We start from the raw sequence: 20571 nt of genomic DNA, 5'->3' as shown, positions 1-20571 counted from the left end.
AGCATGTAGATATGGAAAGTATCTCAAAAACTAGAAATAGCTCTAACTTAATGACTATCAGAATTTCTTAATATAAAAAAAATATTATTACAATTACAAAGCCAGGAATGGCGCATTGTTCTTACTGATGAAACTTCAATAAAACATTCAAATATATACATGCATATCTAACCTAAGATCCCGATCTTCTTCTCCATGAGCATCCAAATACACAGAACCCCAGAGGCAGAAGCGGTGGCCTCGAATGATGATAATCACCGATGCATTGATCAAAAGGAAAATCCCTGTTCCAGCACCACAGTTCTGAGAATGCTAAATAATTAAAAATATATCAATGATCTTCATAATCAAATGGACTTTATAAGAAAATCAAGAATGCCTTAGTTAAATGTCTTCTAAATAATACCAAAATATTTCTTAAATTTTTAATAAGATCTCATCTAAGTTAAACTTACAATTTCATTCTTAACATTTGATTAATAATACATTAGGAGGAATTTGGGTAAGGGTTATCTAGGAAAGCAATTTAGAGCCAACATAAACCTAATTCAGAGGCAGGCATCCACAACAGCAGGTCTGACCACTGTTTCATTGCCCACCATGTAAGAGCCCCTGCCATTAAAGGGCAATGGGAGCAGGGGGAGGAACTGGAATTGTGCTCACTTAAATAAAGCCGCAGATGTTTGGGGTTTTTAAACCCTTCAATAATAACAAAAGAACAAGATGAAATCATTGTGTACTGTGTATTTAATTCAAAGAAGAGTTAATATGAAGAGCTGGCTTAACCACATATACCACATTTCCATGTGATAGTAGATTTGAGTTTGCATAAATTTTGTATTATTTACTATTTCTTACCAATACACATTCACAGTAACTTTGTTGCTTGCAGCAAAGTCCTTTCAGGCATACAAAAGTACCACAAACAAGGCAAACAGCAGGATCCTTAGGAACCTTAGTGCAGACACTACAGGTTTTTCTGTGGTAGTACTGAAAAATGGTGTTGTAATTCTCAGGCAACTGGAGCAGGTGTGGTAATTTCCATCTTGCCTCTTGGATAAGCAAGGCCTAAAATATTACCCCAAAATATTCATTAGTCCTACGTATTCAAGTCATTAACACAAAATGCCTATATTTTAAAGGCCTTTTTTTTTTCTTTAAAGAAAAAAACATGTCTCTAAGTATGTGGCTTATTTTCTTTATTAACACTCTTCTCATTTCCATTTTACAAATGACTGAAATAGTACTGCAACAACTACCAATCTCAATTTTAATGTAGTTTCCAATTACAGTATGATGTCAGCGTTTAGATTAAGCACCCTAAAACAGTTAAACTTGTCGTTACTTTAAAAGAAAAATATTAAACATAACTAAGAATGCATGGAAAATATATCTAGATGTACTTGTTTTTAAATATGCTTAATGCAAAATTTTAAACAGTTAAACTTTTTAAAAATCAAGTTTTGATCTTTCTCAGATAAACAATTTACTGGCTTTTCTTAAGGTAAGGTTATAGTTATAACTCATTATTTCTACATCAACACTTTATAATTTAGAATCTCCTTCTTAGAAGATGTAAAAATTTTCTCATACCACAAGCATTTAAGACCTTTTGTATCCATAAGTGCTAGGGGTACAACTCTTTTCATAAATTTTCTGCTACAAGTATGCAAAAAGTGCCAAATTAGTTAAGCATCCCTGCAGAGTATACTTCATTCATTAACTGCAGTTGTACAAAAATACTGGTAATAGCAGGAATTTTTTTCTAGATGCCTCTCCATTAACACTTAGAATAGATAAAATGTAGTATGAATCTATTATCTCAAGAAACTGTATAGATGGCAGGCAATTCATATGGTGATAATTTCACATTACCTACACCCATAATCTATCTAAATTGATGCGGTACTTAAGTAGTCAGCCTTGCATTTATCAATAAGTTCATGGATAAAGTGGCCATAGAAGCAAGGATAAGGACAATATATGTGCTTACAATATGCTATCTGCCTGCATTCAGTGCCCAAACTCAGACTGCAAAGGTTGCATGTTCTGTAATGGGTTGATTATATTGCACTCTTCCATCAGTGGAAGGAATAGCAATTTGTCCTCACTGAACTTGATACCTACCTAGATTAGACTGTAAATTACCCAGTAGCTCACACCACATGATCTTAAAGAATTTTCTTCATAAAGAGAGATGTAAGGCAATAGGTGGATGTCTATGGAATTAACTGATCCTAACATATATTCAAAACATCTGACAAAACCGCTGATCTTTTAAATGATGAACCACTTTGCTGATAAATTTTTATATGGTACCAGCTGGGAGAAAATAACTATAAAATGAGGTATATGCTCCCACAGAATGAAGTACATGCTCTAAACCAGCAACCAGTATATTGTGGGTGATCATTTTCTCACAGATGAAATGCATCAGTTTGGAAACCAGGGAGTACAAAGTGATTTTGGTATGTCTCATGATTATACCTAAGAATAAGTTTTATTTCTGTTTCCTGCTATTCTGAATTCTTCTGTGGTTTTAGGACCATCCTAAGAAGTTGTGTACTATACTCCATCAGAGGATATGGTAATAGTTCCACTGAATTAGAAACTAAATGTCAGGGACACCTGGGTGGCTCAGTCGGTTAGGCGTCTGCCTTCAGCTCAGGTCATGATCCCGGGGTCCTGGGATCGAGTCCCGCATCGGGCTCCCTGCTCCGCGGGGAGCCTGCTTCTCCCTCTGCCTCTGCCTCTCTCTCTCTCTCTCTATCTCTCATGAATAAATAAATAAAATCTTAAAAAAAAAAAAAAGAAACTAAATGTCATCTGGCCATTTTAGGTTCCCCACGTCACTAGAAGAAAGGAACGGCTTACAGCATTGTCTGGAGGGACCGACCCTGACCATCAAGAAGAACAGAAATATTGCTATACAATTAAGCAGCAGAATGTTTTGAACTGAGAGACCCCCCCAGTCCCACTGCTCACAATGTCCCAAGCTTGAAAGGTAAACTATTATGGCCTTAATATAAGCAAGACACAACCAATCACCAGAAGCTCAGACCTCTCAGAATAAAGTCTGGTTCACATCCTTGGTCAAATAAATACAACCTGTTGAGGTTCTGGCCAAAGAAGTTGCAAGAAGAAAGTCATATATTCAACTATTTATTAGCTACAGCTTTATGACTACTTGCAAATGCTCTTGCTTATGGTGGCATATCTTCTTGCAATATTTTCCATTCTCTTTTTCTTTCACTTAACTATGGAATTCAGGGTGAGGAGCTGCTAATTAAAATCTTCCTGGCCACCAGGGTATAAGTACAACAAATCACAGAAGGAATGGACATCTCTCAGAGCCTCTGATTTCAGAGAGGTATGATGATGTAACTATTGGATGTGACTTCAGGTTGCATATTTGGGAAAGTGGTGGATGCATTTGTGATTATAAATGGAATAGTTACATCATTTTGAACAGGGGAAGAAGTGAAACTGTGAATGAGAATAAGGATGTCTATGTGCCAACGGGTAAGATATGAAGACAGTGGGCCACCAGTGTTTGTTATATATGTTTTTCCATTTGTCTATCAACCTTACCTGCCTTCTTATATTATTAACAGTATTACAAGTAATTTTGGAAAATAACCTCTTTTCTTGTTCCATAGAGGTCTGATAGTTGCCTATCACAAGATCCTGCCCCATCACAGGGGTGTACATAGGATGCAAATTAGGCCCATCAGATCCTTTCCCCCAGGAATCTGAATCTTGAGCACCACACAGAAGGAAGGAAAGTGGTTCAGGTGGGGTTATCTAGTGGTAGCACTTCCGAGAAAACACACCAAAACTGTCTGTTGCAATCAAACTGTCTGTGACCAAAGAATCTTAGCTGATACAAAAAATTAGAAGCAGTAATTCAGACTATCTTTCAAGGGTACTTTGGTTGGACTATTCAGCTCCAGTTACTGTTTGTATCTTGTTCAAATTTAAAATTTCAGGTAAAGAAAATCTGGTTGACCTGGGTCAGAGTGAGGACTAGAGATAGAACAGAGTGGAACAGGGACAAGAGTAGGGATGCAGGTCAGATGGGAGTGCATTCAAATAACTAGTAAAAATTCTGCATAAGTAGAAACAAATACATAAATGTCACTGTTCTGGCTCTAAAACAAATCATTATCACTCAATTTTACAAAAGGATTATTTTTAAATGACAAATTCTTATTTTCCATCAATATCCATACCAATAACCATATATCTAACATGTAAGCTTGCTATTATACTATCAAATGAGTTAATTTTTATCTATTGTTTAACCCATGATCCTAAGAAGACAAAAAATTTTAAGTACACTCATCACTTTCTCCTGTCCTGGTTCTACAATTATACCCAGCTCTTACCCCTAGTCTTTCATTACAGGTTTTTAGACATCAATATATAATTTCAGATTCTAGCTATAATCTGAAAATAAAGAAATTACTAGACAGGAAAAAGATTTTTATATGTAACATAAAAGTTTCAACTAATGTCCTGAAATTGTCTTTCCTTTAAAAAAGGGAGGTTATAAAATATCATCTCCTTAAGGATTTCAATAAAAAACAGAAATGAACAGAAGCAGAGACATTTATTATTTATGCTTACCTTGCCTTTATTATTCACTCAAAGTCTAGTCTAGTCTGACACCTCTATCTAAAACACTGAGCCTCGGTGGCTCAGCTGGTTAAGCATCTGCCTTGGGCTCAGGTCATGATCTCAGGATTCTGGGCTCCCTGCTTAGCGGGGAGTCTGTTCTCCAGCTCCCTCTGCCCCTTCCCCTGCTCATGCTAGCTCTCTCTCTCTCTCTCAAATAAATAAAATCTTTTGAAAATAACAAACACTAATTTTTTATTGTCTCCTGATGTTAAAATTAAAATTCTCATTTTCCCTGAAACATGGCTCTTCTTTCACCAGTTCTATTTCTACCAATGATATCATCTCCCCAGTTAACTGTTCCACAAATATTTATTAGGTGACTAGTCTATATCAGGTACTTTCTAGGAACTAGGAATTCAAAGATAAATAAGGAACAATTTTTGCTTTTGGAGTCCCTATTCAGACATATTAAACAAACAAAAGTGATAAATATGGTGACTGTTAGAGACACTAGCAAAAGTACTGTCATACAGCACAATAGAAGGAGGGGATTAGAACCGAAGAAGGATTATCAGACAAACCTTTATAGAAGAGGTACATTTATCTTAGCAAAGCCTTGATGAGTGATTAATTCGACAGGAGAACGGTAGGAAAATTGCTTTAGATAAAATTAACAGCAATTAGCAATAACACAGATGTTTAAAAACATATAGTGCACTTAACCATTCTTCTGTGGTTTGAGCAAGCTGGTAGCAAGGGAGTGGGTTGGATGAAGTTAGAAAGACAAGCAAGATGGTGAAAACCCCTGAATGCCATGCAAAGACTTCCTATCTTCCTCCATAGCCAATGGGGAACCATCAATGGTATTTTAAGCAGGATCACATTTCTATCAGAACTATGTCTACTAGTTACTATTCTTTTAATGCTTTGTGTTCAGATCTTAAAGTCAAATACATCTGGTCATCAAGTCCTATATATTTTTCTCAAATGTCTCTTGCAATGCTTATATTCTGTCTAATTTCTACTATCAGAATAATAGACCAGATTTTCTTCACCACCTAATCTCTGGCTTCCCTCTCTCCTTACTTCAATTTACCTACGAAAAAGCTACTCAAATTACCTCCCTAAAACACTACTTTCATCATATTATTCTATTTCTCAAAAACTGTAGTTCCACCTTTAGAGGAAAGTCTCAGCATCAAACCATGGCATTCACAGCCACCTCCCACTGCCCCCACTCGACCTTTCCAGGTCACTTACCTTCAACACAAAACCTATCACTGGCCAAGCTGGCAGGATAGGCGCAGCAAATTTTAAAATTAAAGACATGGCCTTTTAAATCTGCTACTCCAAATCTTTGATTTCTATGTGACAGTTCTCTTCCCAATAAGCTTACAAGTTCCTTGCCTATCTTAAAATTCCTTTGTATCTTTCAAGTCTAGTGCTATGATTATTTAAGACATTCAATAAAAACCTGATGACCTAAAATGAACTTAAAGTAAAATAACTTAGCTTTATTAACTGAAATATTTTTGCTTTTAGAATCATCAATATTATATAAGGAAACCATTTATTCAACATAATTAGTTTAATAAATGCTGCCAAGAACAGATGACCTGAAATTTTTAATTCTTCGTTATTCTCTTACCCTATTAGCATATCACCACTATGTCAAGTGGGTAATACTACTCTTTTTACATACCTTTCCTTGTTCTGCATGTGTTTCAGTAAATGAATTTATCTCAAAACACCACTGAGATATAATATCAAATGCTGGAACTGGCCAATCCAGACAGGAGGCACTGATGAATGGATGTTCTGTTTGGTAAAACGTTGGCAGAAGTCCCAGGCAGCTGGAAAGAATCGAAAATTCTTCTTCTTCCTTTTAGACATGAAACAGAAAATTCTCAAGGCATTTCATAAAGAACAGTTCCCATTATAGATATTTTAAATGTCATCCTCATCGATTACTTTTGGACAGTAAGAAAATTTTCTTGACTGAGTCAAGTAAAGGAAAGTAAAGGGAGTAGGAGGGGCAAAGGAGAGAATAGGTTCCCAGCTTTTTATCCAAATATCCCATAGTATTTCTCTTTGAAATTTAAATCTTAAGTGCCATAGCATCTGCTAAATAAAAAATATTTATTTTTTAAATAGCGTTGTCACATTTCTGATGAATACAGTCTATAGAACCTAGCTACTCTATGAGAGCAAATGTTCTGGGGGCAAAGAGAAAGTAACTTTTGGTTAAAAAGACATAGGCTGTCAGCGTGGGTGAAGAACAACAGTAAAAACATGGAATTCACAAGATGCAGTACAAAATAATTTGCCTGGACCCTGAATGAGTGTGAAACAAAGTCAGGTTTTTTTTCCCATTTTTAATTTTTTTTTATTTTGTTATGTTAATCACCATGCATTACATCATTAGTTTTGTAGTATTCCATGATTCATTGTTTGCGTATAACACCCAGTGCTCCATTCAGTACGTGCCCTCTTTAATACCCATCACCGGGCTAACCCATCCCCCCACCCCCCTCCCCTCTAGAACCCTGTTTGTTTCTCAGAGTCCACAGTCTCTCATGGTTCGTCTCCCCCTCTGATTTCCCCCCCTTCATTTTTCCCTTCCTGCTATCTTCTTTTTTAACAAAGTCAGTTTTTAAAAGAGAGTGGAGTTTTTAAAAACTTGAGAGATCTAAGTGCCAGCTAAGCTGAAGTTCTATTCAGTAATAACAGAACCAAAGAAATCAGTGAGCTAAGGACTCGTATCTTGAGTTTTACAGGAGTTTAGTAGTCTTATAAGCACCAAAATATACTCCCCAATCCTTCTTTATTTAACTAAAAGACTATTTAGGAGGCTAATATGTTTACCTTCCCGTGTCCACTGGATCAATTCCTATCATCCTCCAAATTCCAGCTCCCCAGGGAATCCTTCCCTGACCAAACTTAAAGAGGCCTTAGATTACTCAGCTCCATTCAGATAAACTTAATCCTCCATACTTTGTAAACACTTCTCTTCTTGGGTTTGTATTTTCTATTAATTAATTTAAAAATAAATTAGCATTTCCTGTAAGACTGTGGGAGTAGTCCCTCGGGCAGGGGCTCTGTCCTCCCAGTGCTTGGCACATAGTAGACATTCAACAAACATCTGTTTGTAAAACTAAACTAATAATGTAGATTAAGTATAAAATTCTAAAATGTGCTACAAAGAAAAAATAAAGATTAAAAAAGCAAAATGATATGCAGGCTGAAAAAGATGTTAATTTTTATAATCTCTAGAAATGAAGCTATACATCTCCCATTTTAAGAGCTACATAAAGAAGCATCTTAAAAAACAACTTTATTGAGGTGTAGTATATATACCATAAAATTCACCCACTTTAAGTGTAGTTTGATGAATTTTGGCAAATGTGTAGTCAGGTAACCACAACTATAATAAAACTTTTGAACAATTCCATCCCCTCCAAAAATCTTGCTTTTGCCTGTATGCAATCAATTCCAGCCCCTACTCCTGGCACCAAGCAACCACTAATCCTGTTTTCTGTCATTATAGTTTTGGATTTTTAAAAATTTTCATATAAATAGGATCAAACAGTATGTGTATGTGTATGTGTGTGTGTGTATATTGTCTTTTGTGCCTGGCCTCCTTTCAGCATAATATTTTGAGATTCATTCATGTTATTGTATCAGCAGTTCATTCCTTTTTACCGCTGAATAGTATTCCACCATATGGACAGACCACATTTTGTTCATGTATTCACTTGCTGATGATTTCTGGTTTGTTTACAGTTTTTGACTACTACAAATTAAGCTATTTTAAACATTTATGTAAGTCTTTATGTGAACATATGTTCTCATTTCTTCTGGTAGATACCTAGAAGTAGAATTGTTGGGTTGTATAGTAAATGCATGCTCAGCTTTTTAAAGAAATTGCCAAACTTTTTTCAAATTTGACTATACCACTTCGCATTACCACCAGCAATGAGTGAGAGTTACAGGTACTCCAAATTCTCATCACTTGTGACATTAATTTGTACTCTTCTAATCAACAACGATGGTGAACACATTTTCATGTACTTGTGGGTCATTCATATATATTCTTATGAGAAGTGCCTGTTCAAATTTTATGCCCACTTTGGTTTTTTGTTTTGTTTTCTTAATTACTGAATTATAAGAGTTCTTGATATATTTTGGATACAAGTCCTTTCTCAATATTTTTAAAAAATTTTTTTATTGTTATGTTAATCCCCATACATTACATCATTAGTTTTAGATGTAGTGTTCCATGATTCATTGTTTGTGCATAACACCCAGTGCTCCATGCAGAACGTGCCCTCCTCAATACCCATCACCAGGCTAACCCAACCTCCCACCCGCCCCCCAGAACCCTCAGTTTGTTTTTCAGAGTCCATTGTCTCTCATGGTTCATCTACCCCTCCGACTTCCCCCGCCTTCATTCTTCCCCTCCTGCTACCCTTTTTTTTTTTTCTTAACATATATTGCATTATTTGTTTCAGAGGTACAGATCTGAGATTCAACAGTCTTGCACAATTCACAGCACTTACCAGAGCACATACCCTCCCCAGTGTCTATCACCCAGTGACCCCATCCCTCCCACCCCACCACCCTTTCCCAATATATTTTTAAATTGAGATATAATTTGTATACCATAAAATTCACCCTCTTAACATGTATAGTTTAGTATATTCACAAAACTGTGCAACCATCACAAACTAAGTCCAGAATATTTTCATCACCCTATTCTAAATGGAATTACTTTTTAAATTTCATTTTCAGATAGCTCATTGCTAGTACGAAGAAATAGATTTTTTTTTGTACATAGATCATGTATTCTACAAATTTGCTTAGCTCATTTATTAGCTCTAATAGTTTTTTGGAGATTCCTTATAATTTTCCACATATAAGATCATGTAATTTGCAAACAGACATTATTTTACCTCTTCCTTTCCAATCTAGATGCCTTTTATTTCTTTTTCTTGCCTAACTGTTCTTTCTAGAACTTCTAATTCAATGCTAAAAAGAAGTGATGAGGGTAGCCATACTTTCTTGTCCCTGATCTTAGAGAGCAAGCTTTCTATCTTTCACTATTAATTATGATGTTAGCTATGGGTTTTTCTTACATGCCCTTTATCAGGTTGAGAAAATTCCTTTCTGTTCCTTGTTTTTTAGTGTTTTTACCATGAATGGGTGTTGAATTTTGTCAAACATTTTTGACTACTGAGATGATCATATGCTGTTAAAAAATCAACTCTATTAATATTGTGAATTAAATTAAATGATTTTTGTTGGTGAACCAACTATGCGTTCCTAGGATAAACCCATTTGTCCATAGTGTATTATCCTTTTCTATAGCTAATATTTTGTTAAGGCTTTTGCTTCTATGTTCATGAAAGATCTGGGTTTGTAGTTTTCTCATGATGCCTGGTTTGGGTATCAGGATAAAATTGGCCTAATAAAATGAGTTTGGACTGTTCCTTCTTCCTCTGTTTTCTGAAAGTTTGTATGTATCGATACAATTTCTTCCTTAAATGTTTCATAGAATTCACCATGATGTTACCTTTGCTAGTATAAAATTGTTGACTTCTCTTTTTTTGAAGGATAATAATTATAGAAGTTTAATAAGCTAAATCAACTTTCCTAGTTGATACAGATCTAGTCAAGATTTTCTATTTCTTCTTGAGTCAGTTCTAGTAATTTGTATTTTTCAAAGAATTTGTCCACTTCATCTACATGATCAAATTTGTTGGCAAATGTTATTCATAATATTCTCTTATGTTTCTCTGGGGATGTTTCCTCCTTCATTCCTGATACTGGTAATTTGTACCTTCTCTCTTTTTTCCTTATCAATCTAGTGAGGAGTCTGGCTCCTGGTTAAAAATCTATGTGTGATTTTTTTTTCAGGCCTAACTATAGGCAATTTACAAAGGTTTTACTTCACAGGCTTTGTGGGTCAAAACCGCCCTCCCTACATCAGACTCAGTACACAGCCAATGCATTGCAGTCTCTGAAGGAATTTATAGTCAAGGTCTCAGACCCCTCCCCTCCCCCAGTCACATTCTTTCACGTATTTACATTCCTAGCTCTGGTACCTTTACTCCTAGGATTCTTTATCTGAGGCCTTGGGAAGGGGTCTCTTCTACTCTTATCCCTTCCCCCCCACCCCGACTTTTCTCTACCTCAGAGCCCATAAAACTGCCAAAGCCTTTTGTCTGGGGACTCCCTCAACAGATCCCCACATCTGGGCTGATCCACCTGACCCATGACTGGTGTGCCACTTCATTCCATGAGGGTAAATGGAACAGGAAGAACTGGCATTTTCTGTGGTTTTAGCCTCTTGCTTATACCATCATAGTAAGTGATTAGAGACTTAACTCTCTCACTTTTGGCTTGTTGCTTTAATCAGCTACTCCGACACCTCCTAGTTCAGTTCTCTCTTCCAGTTCAGCTGAGCTTCTAACATTTAGGTTTATCCATTTTACTGGTCTTTGCAAAAAAACAGACTTTGATTTTTCTCTATTTCTCTATTACTACTTCATTGATTTCTGCTCTGATTTTTCTAATTTCCTTTCTTTTACTTGCTTTGGGTCTAATCTGCCCTATTTCTAGCTTCATAAAAGAGAAATTTAGATGAATGATTTGAGAACTTTCTTCTTTATAAATATAAGCATTCGAAGCTGTATCTCTCCAAGAATTATTTTAGTGACATCTTGCTTTTTTGCTATGCTGTGTTTTCATTTTCACTCAGTTTAAGTATTTTCTAATTTCTTTGGGATTTCTGCTTTGATATATAAGTTATTCAAAAGTATGTTGCTTAATTCCCACACATTTGGGGATTTCCATATTTTTTTGTTATTGATTTTAATTTAATTCTTATGTGGTCAGAAAATATGCTGTATGATTTCAACTCTTCTACATGTATTGATACTTGCATTATGGCTTGGCATATGGTATATTCTGGTGAATACTCATGTGCACTTGTAAAAAAATATGCATTTTGCTACTGTTTGGTGAAGTATTCTAAAGATGTTATAGATGTTAATGACAGTAAGTTGACTGATAGTATTGTTCGGGTTTCATTTATACTGTCTCCTCGTTATTGACTAGTAAGAAGTCATTGAGGTCTCCAGCTATAATTGTAGATTTGTCTATTTCTTCTTTCAATTGTCAATTTCTGTTTATGTAATTTGGGGCTTTTTGTTTTGTGCATATATATTTTTAACTGTTATATCTTCCTGCTGTATTGAGAAAAGGCATTTATTTCTAATATAAGGCACAAAAATAACTTGAGAAAAGGGGAACTACCAATGGTAGAAAAATAGTAATATTTTTCATTTTTATGATATGAAATCCAACAATGAATAAAAATTAACATAGATCTACATAAATGAATTTTTTTTCTCCTGGCATTCATAGACTACTTCAGGACTACTTGGGTTATCTTTATGCAGCAGTTGTTGAGTCCAAATCTGGTCACTAAAATGAGAGAAACCCTAGCTGAGGAAAAATTTATGAAAGAAAAAAAAGTTTCTCACTTGACTTAGATAAAACAGAGTGGCAGATTATTCTAAACAAAGAAAAGTTATGAGATACTTTTTTTTCAAGGTCAGATAGTAAATTATCTTTTTACTTGTTTTCATTTTCTAACTATTTTCAAAAGAAACATTATATAACACATAAGTTGTAGTAAAAGAAACAAAATGGCTCCTAAATATGGAAATGCTCAACCTTAGGAGAAATGCTAATTAAAACTACACTGAGATATATTTTACCTAGTTAAAAGATCTAGAGGCAAAGATCAAATAGTTTGAGAACACACTGCATAGACACATTATTAGGGAAACTCTCATACATTACTATTAATGTAATTGATACAACTTCAGTGAAAGGCATTTGGTAATAACCGTCAAAACTACAAATGTATGTAAGGGCTGACACAGCAAACCACAAATAACTTATCCCACAAATACAATCGAAAACATACAAAATAACTTGCATGTGCTATTATTCATTATTGTATCATTTATAAATAGCAAAGGATTAGAAATAACCCAAATGTTTATTAATAAAGGACTGATTAAATACATCCTGGCACATCATACAATGAAATATTCTAAATCTGTAAAACAGAATGAAGGTCTTCATACACTGAATATGAAATGATCTCTAAGATACACTCTTAAGTGAAAAAAAATACAAGCTGTAGAACAATATGTTAAAAAGGGGCTGAGGGAAAAATACACACCTCTACACACATATTTTTTGGTATATGTATATCTGGAATAATATAAAGGAAACTGACAGCACCTGATAGTGACTGAGTGGCTGGGGAAAGGGGTATTTCTTTCATAGAAAATGACACAAAGAAATGGAAAGACATTCCATGCTTGGATTGGAAGAATATATATTGTTAAATGTCTACACTACCCAAAGCAATCTACACATTTAATACAATCCCCAAAATACCAACAGCATTTTTCACAGAGGTAGAACAAACAATCCTAAAATTTGTATGGAACCACAAAAGACCCCAAATAGCCAAAGCAACCTTGAAAAAGAAAAGCAAAACTGAAGGCATCACAATTCCGGACTTCAAGTTATATTACAAAACTGTAGTGATCAAAATAGTATGGTACTGGCACAAAAACAGACACACAGATCAATAGAACAGAAAACCGAGACATGAACCCACAAGTATATGGTCAATTAATCTTTGACAAAGCAGGAAAGACTATCCAAAGGGAAAAAGACAGTCTCTTCAACAAATGGTGTTGGGAAAAGAATGAAACTGGACCACTTTCTTACACCATACACAAAAATAAATTCAAAATGGATTGATGACCTGAATGTGAGACCCGAAACCATAAAAATCCTAGAGGAGAACACAGGCAGTAACTTCTCTGACATCAACAATAGCAACTTCTTTCTAGATATGTCTCCCAAGAAAAGGGAAACAAAAGCAAAAATAAACTATTGGGATTTCATCAATATAAAAGCTCCTGCACAGCAAAGGAAACAACAAAACAAAAAGACAACCTACAGAATGGGAGAAGATATTTGCAAATGACATATCTGATAAAGGGTCAGTATCCAAAATCTATAAAGAATTTATACAACTCAACACCCAAAAAATAAATAATCCAATTAAAAATGGGCAGAAGACATGAATAGACATTTTCCCAAAGAAGACATCCAGATGGCCAAAAGATACACGAAAAGATGCTCAATATCACTCATCATCAGGGAAACACAAATCAAAACTACAATGAGATATCACCTCACACCTGCCAGAATGGTTAATATCAAAAACATAAGAAACAAGTGTTGGCAAGAATGTGGAGAAAAAGGAAACCTCTTGCACTGTTGGTGGGAATGCAAACTGGTGCAGCCACTCTGGGAAACAGTATGGAGGTTCCTCAAAAAGTTATGATCCAGCAACTGTACTATTGGAGATATTTACCCAAAAAATACAAAAATACTGGTTCGAAGGGATACATGCACCCCAATGTCTATAGCAGCATTATTTACAATAGCCAAATTATGGAAACAGCCCAAGTGCCCAATGACTGATGAATGGATAAAGAAGATGTGGTCTGTATGTATGTTTATATATATAATGGAATATTACTCAGCCATAAAAAAAGAACAAAATCTTGCCATGGGTGGAGCTAGACAGTATTATGCTAAGTGAAATAAGTCAGTCAGAGAAAGACAAATACCACATGATTTCACTCATATGTCGAATTTAAGAAACAAAACAAACTATCATGGGGAGGGGGGCAAACGAAGAATCAGACTCTTTTTTTTTTTTTTAAAGAGTTTATTTATTTATTTGAGAGAGAGAGAATGAGAGACAGAGAGCATGAGGGGGGAGGGTCAGAGGGAGAAGCAGACTCCCTGCCGAGCAGGGAGCCCGATGCGGGACTCGATCCTGGGACTCCAGGATCATGACCTGAGCCGAAGGCAGTCGCTTAACCAACTGAGCCACCCAGGCGCCCCGAAGAATCAGACTCTTAATGATGGAGAACTGATGGTTACCAGAGGGGAAGTGGGGGGGGCGGTCAAAGAGGTGATGGGGATTATATATATAAGCAAATATAAATACCACTATTTCTCCCCTATCTACACTTAATACAAGCATGCCTTGCCTTTGGTTACTTAATATATTTTTGAGATTTTTCCATATTAGTACATAGAAAACTTTCTATTCTTTTCTTTTCTGCAGAGTATTCCATTGTATGAATAAACCACAATTTATTTAGCCAGTTTCTTATTGATCGATATTTGAGATGTTTTCAAATTTTTTTGCTATTTCAGTATGTCTATTCAGCTATCAATAAATTGATCACCCTATTATTGTACTATAAGAGACATCTATAGGTGGAGTATTCATAATTACATTGAGATTCAAAGACAGTATAATATGCAATATTATAATGGTTTTTATAGACTTAATACTAGAAGAAAATTACCTGTACTCCTCAAAAAATGTTTTGTGTAGCAAGAAGCAGCACAGCTCAGAGGTTAATATTGCAGATTTGGCATCCAGACTAAATGTGTTCAAATCCTGGCTGCTTTAAATACTAGCTTTGAATCTTGGGCAAGTTATTCATCTCTCTGTTTCCTTGTCTGTAAAGTGAGGATCATAAGAGCTACCTCATAGTTGTTGGGAAACTTAAATGAATTTAAATGCAAAGCACTTAAAACAGTGCTAGCATGTGTCAATATACAATAAATGAGAGCTATCATTATAATTATTCATGGCAAAACTATTGTTGACAGACAGAAGAAAGAAAAAGTTAAAGGAGATATATTAGAGCACTGGTTTTCAAATTTGGGGGGGGCAGTGGTGGTAATCACAGTCTCCTGTAAGAGTCTGATAACCATTTTCTTCTAAGAAAACTACGCATAGACAAACATCTTACAAACAATGCTATGGCATTCAAAAATTACCTGAAGTCCCTGTGTAAGAATTCCAGAGTAATTGGATATATATGAGAGGATGCATTTAAGTAGGAGAAAATATAAGAGAACCATACAGATTACTATAATTAGCCCTATTATGGTAGTAGAAGAAGTGTTACACTAAAATATTTAACTAAATTCAGAAGGTCTAATAGATTACTTTGGAGAACAAACTGTTGTATTGGAACATGTACTAGGTACCACTCTTGATGAATTCCCATGCTTACCAAAATGTTAAAAAAATTTTAAAAATTTACTGTTAAACTCAAGCGTCTCCTAGCTATTCGAAATAATTACTGAATTAATTAGCAAGGTGGCTAAATGCAGATGATTAATGTTCAAAAATTCTGACTGGATTTCTACATTTTAGCAACATATTGGAAAATACAATTTTAAATGATTCCATTTATAGTTTAAAAAACAAACAGACAAACAAAAAGACATGCACAGTAAACTTCATAAGAATCCTCTTTGGGATAGGGCAGGAAAAAAAGCCTGTTACTTCCACTGCTCAAAATTCTAACTGGACATGTATTAAGACAAGAATAGAAAAAGATTTGAAGGAAAGAGACAATATTGTCCTTATTCTCAGGTGATATGATCATAATTACATAAAATACCTAAAGGAATAATAGGCAAACTATTAGAACCAATAAGAGAATTCAGCAAGTGGCCAGTCACAAGAACACACCAAAATCAATATTATTATTCCATACCAGCAAGGAGTAATCAGTATGTCAGAGAAATAAGACATCATTTAGACAGAAACTAAAACCATAAAGCCTCTAGGATTCACTTTATAAAGAATGCTCTAGACTTTAAAATGACAATTTTAAAGTCCTATGAGAAGTGTCAAAAGAAGACCTGAATGAATGGACATATAAACTATGCTCAATGCCTTAAAACTACATGTTCAAAACAATTCTCATCTATTATCTTGTGGGATTTTGGAAGAAAATTTACAAGTTGATTATAAAATTATTCATGAGAATAAATGTTCATATATAGCTAACAAGAAAAATTAAATGGAAGTGACATAAAGGGAAAAAAAGTGAAATCTACAAAAGTTAGATTATACAAATGACAAAAATCTAAACAAAAAGAGACCAAATTTCTATCTAAAGTTGTAACCTAACTTTTCTCACTTCAGTTGAATATATCCATATCCAAGCAATCACTCAACTTGAATATAGGCAAAATAATTTCATTCAGGCCCCACAAACTTACTCCATATTTCTTCCCTCTATTAACTGTACCAGAAAGGTTCAAGTCTCCCAGGCCTAAAACCCAAGTACAGTATGACTCTTCTCCCTTGACCCCCACATGTTCAACTAGAATCCTGAGTATTCCATCTCTGAAATTCCTAATTTCTCCCTATTCTCTCCAACTAGCTTTTCTGTTCCCAGTCTCCATTCCTCACACCCCCAAATGTGTCTTGTATTAGAATGAGATTTTATCCTAAAATAAAATTTGAATCATGTCATTTTTGTTCCAAATCTTTCAGTGGTCCAAATTCCTTCATGTGAAATTCAAGATCCGCTACAACTTCACCTTAATCTATTTCTAACACTATGTAGCACTGTTCCTTTTTGTGCCTCCTAATTGATGCATTTCTTCCCTGTTCTAATAGGCCTGGTGCACTACTACAAGCATCACAGCCAACCCCCAGCCAGCTTTCAATGCCCAGTTCAAGAGCTTCTGCTTCCAGATAATTTCCAACTTATGGGAGAAAAATACCTTCCAATGAAAACAAATGACAAAATAAACCATAGGTAATAAGCACACAAAGAATCACAGCCTATGGCCTTTAAATATGAAAGAAGAAAAGTTAATGAAGGAAGTAGTAGATTTTTTTTTCTATTAAGCTTCTCCATGCTTGAGGATGCTCAACAGTAGTCCCCCCACTTACGACAGTTTCGCCTTCTGTGGTTTCAGTTACTGGTGTCAACTGTAGTTTAGAAACAGATGATCCATCCTCTGACAAATGGTCAGAAGGTCAAAAGTAGTCTAACTCTACATCACAATGCCTACACATCGTTCATTTCATGTCATCACGTAGGCATTTTATCATCTCACATCACCACAAGAAGGGTGAGTACAATACAGTAAGACATTTTGAGAGAGACCGTATTCACATAACTTTTATTATAGTATATTGTTATAAATGTTCCATTATTGTTAATCTTTTACTGTGCCTAATTTATAAATTAAACTTTATCATAGGTATCCACGTGTAGAAAAAAAAAAACCTAGTATACATAGGGTTCAGTACAAGCCCTGGTTTCAGGCATCCACTGGGGGGTCTTAGAACATATCCCCTGCAGATAAGGGGGAACTACTGTATGCCAAAGGAAACACTTTTAAGTTGAAATTTAAAAATAAATAACTATGAAAGAAAATATCTAATGGATGAATATTTTTAATTTAGTCAATATCCATAAACTTTAAATGTTTTGAGGATAAATGTGCAGAGTTTATCTTGAATCACTTAAAAAAAAACCAAAAAACTATTTAATGCAATGGTCAATTACGTAAGAGAGAAAGAACGATCAACTGCTTAATTCTGATATACTGCAGGCTTCGAAGACTATATATGTGATAAATGTCTTAATTCCCGTATCAAATTCCCTGGAAACAGAAGACAGATAATGTCAGGATTATAATCCTGTAAGCAGTTTGGTTTACTTACCTTCTGGTTCCCTATTCTGTCACTTTCTTGCCTACTCAGATCAACCCAGTTTTATAAAATAGATTAAACTAGTGATAATTCATGTATCCAAATTTTTAACATAACTATGTACAAATTGAACATTTTCCTGTTCTAAAATTATATAAATGCCATCATGTCTTCAGACAACCAGCTTTCTGACCAACATAACTTTTAAACGGATAGTAAAAGTAGATGATGATCAGTGATTAATATACCAATATGATAAAAATAATGATAAATATATCAATATGACTACTATGATCCTGTTCAAGTACTGCGTATTTATTATCACTGAATTCATACAAAAGTGCTCCAATATCAAGTATTAGTAATATTATCATAAAAGTGAGTGGATACTAGCAAATACAAAAAATAACATTAATAGTAAATGTTCTAAATATTTATTACTTTGAGTTAGACTAACATACTTGCATGACAGTTCTGTATATAGGTTTAAGTATTATACTATGTGTCAGTACACTTTGAAAAATTAATTAATTGTAAAAACACGACTTCTTATTCTCTACCCCAAATTATACCTGGCAGCTAGGTAAATCTTCCCCAAAAAGGTGGTGCTGAAGAAGGCTGGTGATTCTGAGGAAAGGTAAGCAGAAGTCCTGTAAGTATTTTTCCATGGATTCAGGAGACCAAGCAATAGGGCTAACCTAAAGTTAAAAAAGAGAATCTGAACAATTTATTCTATAATAGATATAGCTTAAAAATTACATTCATAATGGCAACAATATCCAAATTTTTAACAAATAACCACTACATTTGGAGCATACCATTGCACATTCCTGAGTTCCTTCTTCATGGTATAACTTTCCTTTAGATAGTTCACTTATCACAAAGCTCAGTAACACTTCATAAGACTTCTCTGCATCACATGTATTCTGGGAAAAAATGAAAAATGGGCTCCATCAGTCACTGAAAATTACAGAAAAAATTACATTGGAAAGAACACTTTTTAATAAGTAGAGGTATAGCTGTGACTACATTTTTTTCACAAATATAAACTTCAATTCCTCAAAATCTGTGTACAACAGTACACCTCTGGATTTACAATGAAATTGGGTGTGTGATAAAACTATTCCAATACTTATTTCTGTAAAATTTTTTTAAAAGACTTTAATTATTTGATAGAGAGTAGGATGGGGATAGGAGCAGAGGGAGAAGCAGGCTCCGTGCTGAGCAGGGAGCCCAACGTGGGTCTTGAGCCCAGGACTCTGAGATCATGACCTGAGCCAAAGGTAGATGCATAACCAACTGAGCCACCCAGGCTCCTCTCCAATACTTCTTTAAAAGATGGATGTAAATTACATAACATATGTGTAAATGAACATATGTAAATCATATCTTTTGACCCAGTAATTTCCACTCCTGGAAATTCTTCCTAGGGAAATAATCTAAAAGGAAAAAATAACTATCCACCCAAGACATTCAATGCAGCACTATAATAATGAAAAACTAGAAATGACCAACAAAAGTGAAGCAGTTACCTAAATTATGCCATATCAACTCAAAAGAATATTTTATAGGCAGGCAGGCAGTGAATATGACAAATTTGAGCTGTATGAAAAATGTTCATATGATGTGAAAAAAGCCAACAGAAGCAACATACATACACTCATTATAATGGCAAAATCATACATGCATGAAATAGAAGAAACATGAACCACAAATTTTTTCTTTTACAATTTCCCTCAAATTCCCTGAATAAGATTTGTTAAAACAACTTAATGTGAAAGTAATATAGGACAATATGTTTATTAAAGAATGTACAAATATTTACATTAAATAACAGTTTACAAATTAAGCTTAATGATGCTATACTTTTTATAAGATAGGAGAAATAAAGGATATTTATAAATTCAAATTTATGTCAATAAGGTTTTTTTGTTTTTTGTTTTTTATAAGAGAGAGAGAGAATGTGTGCAGTGGTGTGGGATGCGGGCAGGGGCAGAGGGAAAGGGAGAGAGAGAATCTTAAGTAGGCTCTAAGCCCAGCAGAGTCCCACATGGGGCTTGTTCTCACAACCCTGAGATCATGACCTGAGCTGAAATCAAGAGTCAGATGCTTAACCTACTGAGCCACCCAGGCACCCCTGTCAATTAAGTCTTTTTACACATAAAGAAATATGTCCTTTTTTATATTCACTGAGATATTAGAGGTTGTTGCAAATTACAGTAAGGTGTAAACTGGACTAAAGTAATAACTTTGCTATGATGTCATTTATTCTACTCATTTACTATACTTTTTAAATA

General features: G+C 34.7%; 1 protein-coding gene across 1 annotated transcript in view; it reads right to left on the bottom strand.

The window, feature by feature from the left end:
- UBR3 (ubiquitin protein ligase E3 component n-recognin 3) overlaps nt 1-20571 on the bottom strand; it is a 229045-nt gene that overhangs the window by 4283 nt on the left and 204191 nt on the right. The window contains exons 34-38 of the mRNA XM_044913670.1: nt 19093-19200; nt 18847-18972; nt 6323-6502; nt 859-1068; nt 173-312 (exon numbers count right to left, since the gene is read on the bottom strand). Of these exons, the coding sequence (XP_044769605.1) occupies nt 173-312; nt 859-1068; nt 6323-6502; nt 18847-18972; nt 19093-19200 (764 nt within the window). The remainder of the gene's footprint in view (nt 1-172; nt 313-858; nt 1069-6322; nt 6503-18846; nt 18973-19092; nt 19201-20571) is intronic.

Source organism: Neomonachus schauinslandi, chromosome 3 (assembly GCF_002201575.2).
Source record: "Neomonachus schauinslandi chromosome 3, ASM220157v2, whole genome shotgun sequence".
In the NCBI taxonomy this organism is placed as follows: Eukaryota; Metazoa; Chordata; class Mammalia; order Carnivora; family Phocidae; genus Neomonachus; species Neomonachus schauinslandi.
This window is presented reverse-complemented; position numbering and strand designations above follow the sequence as displayed.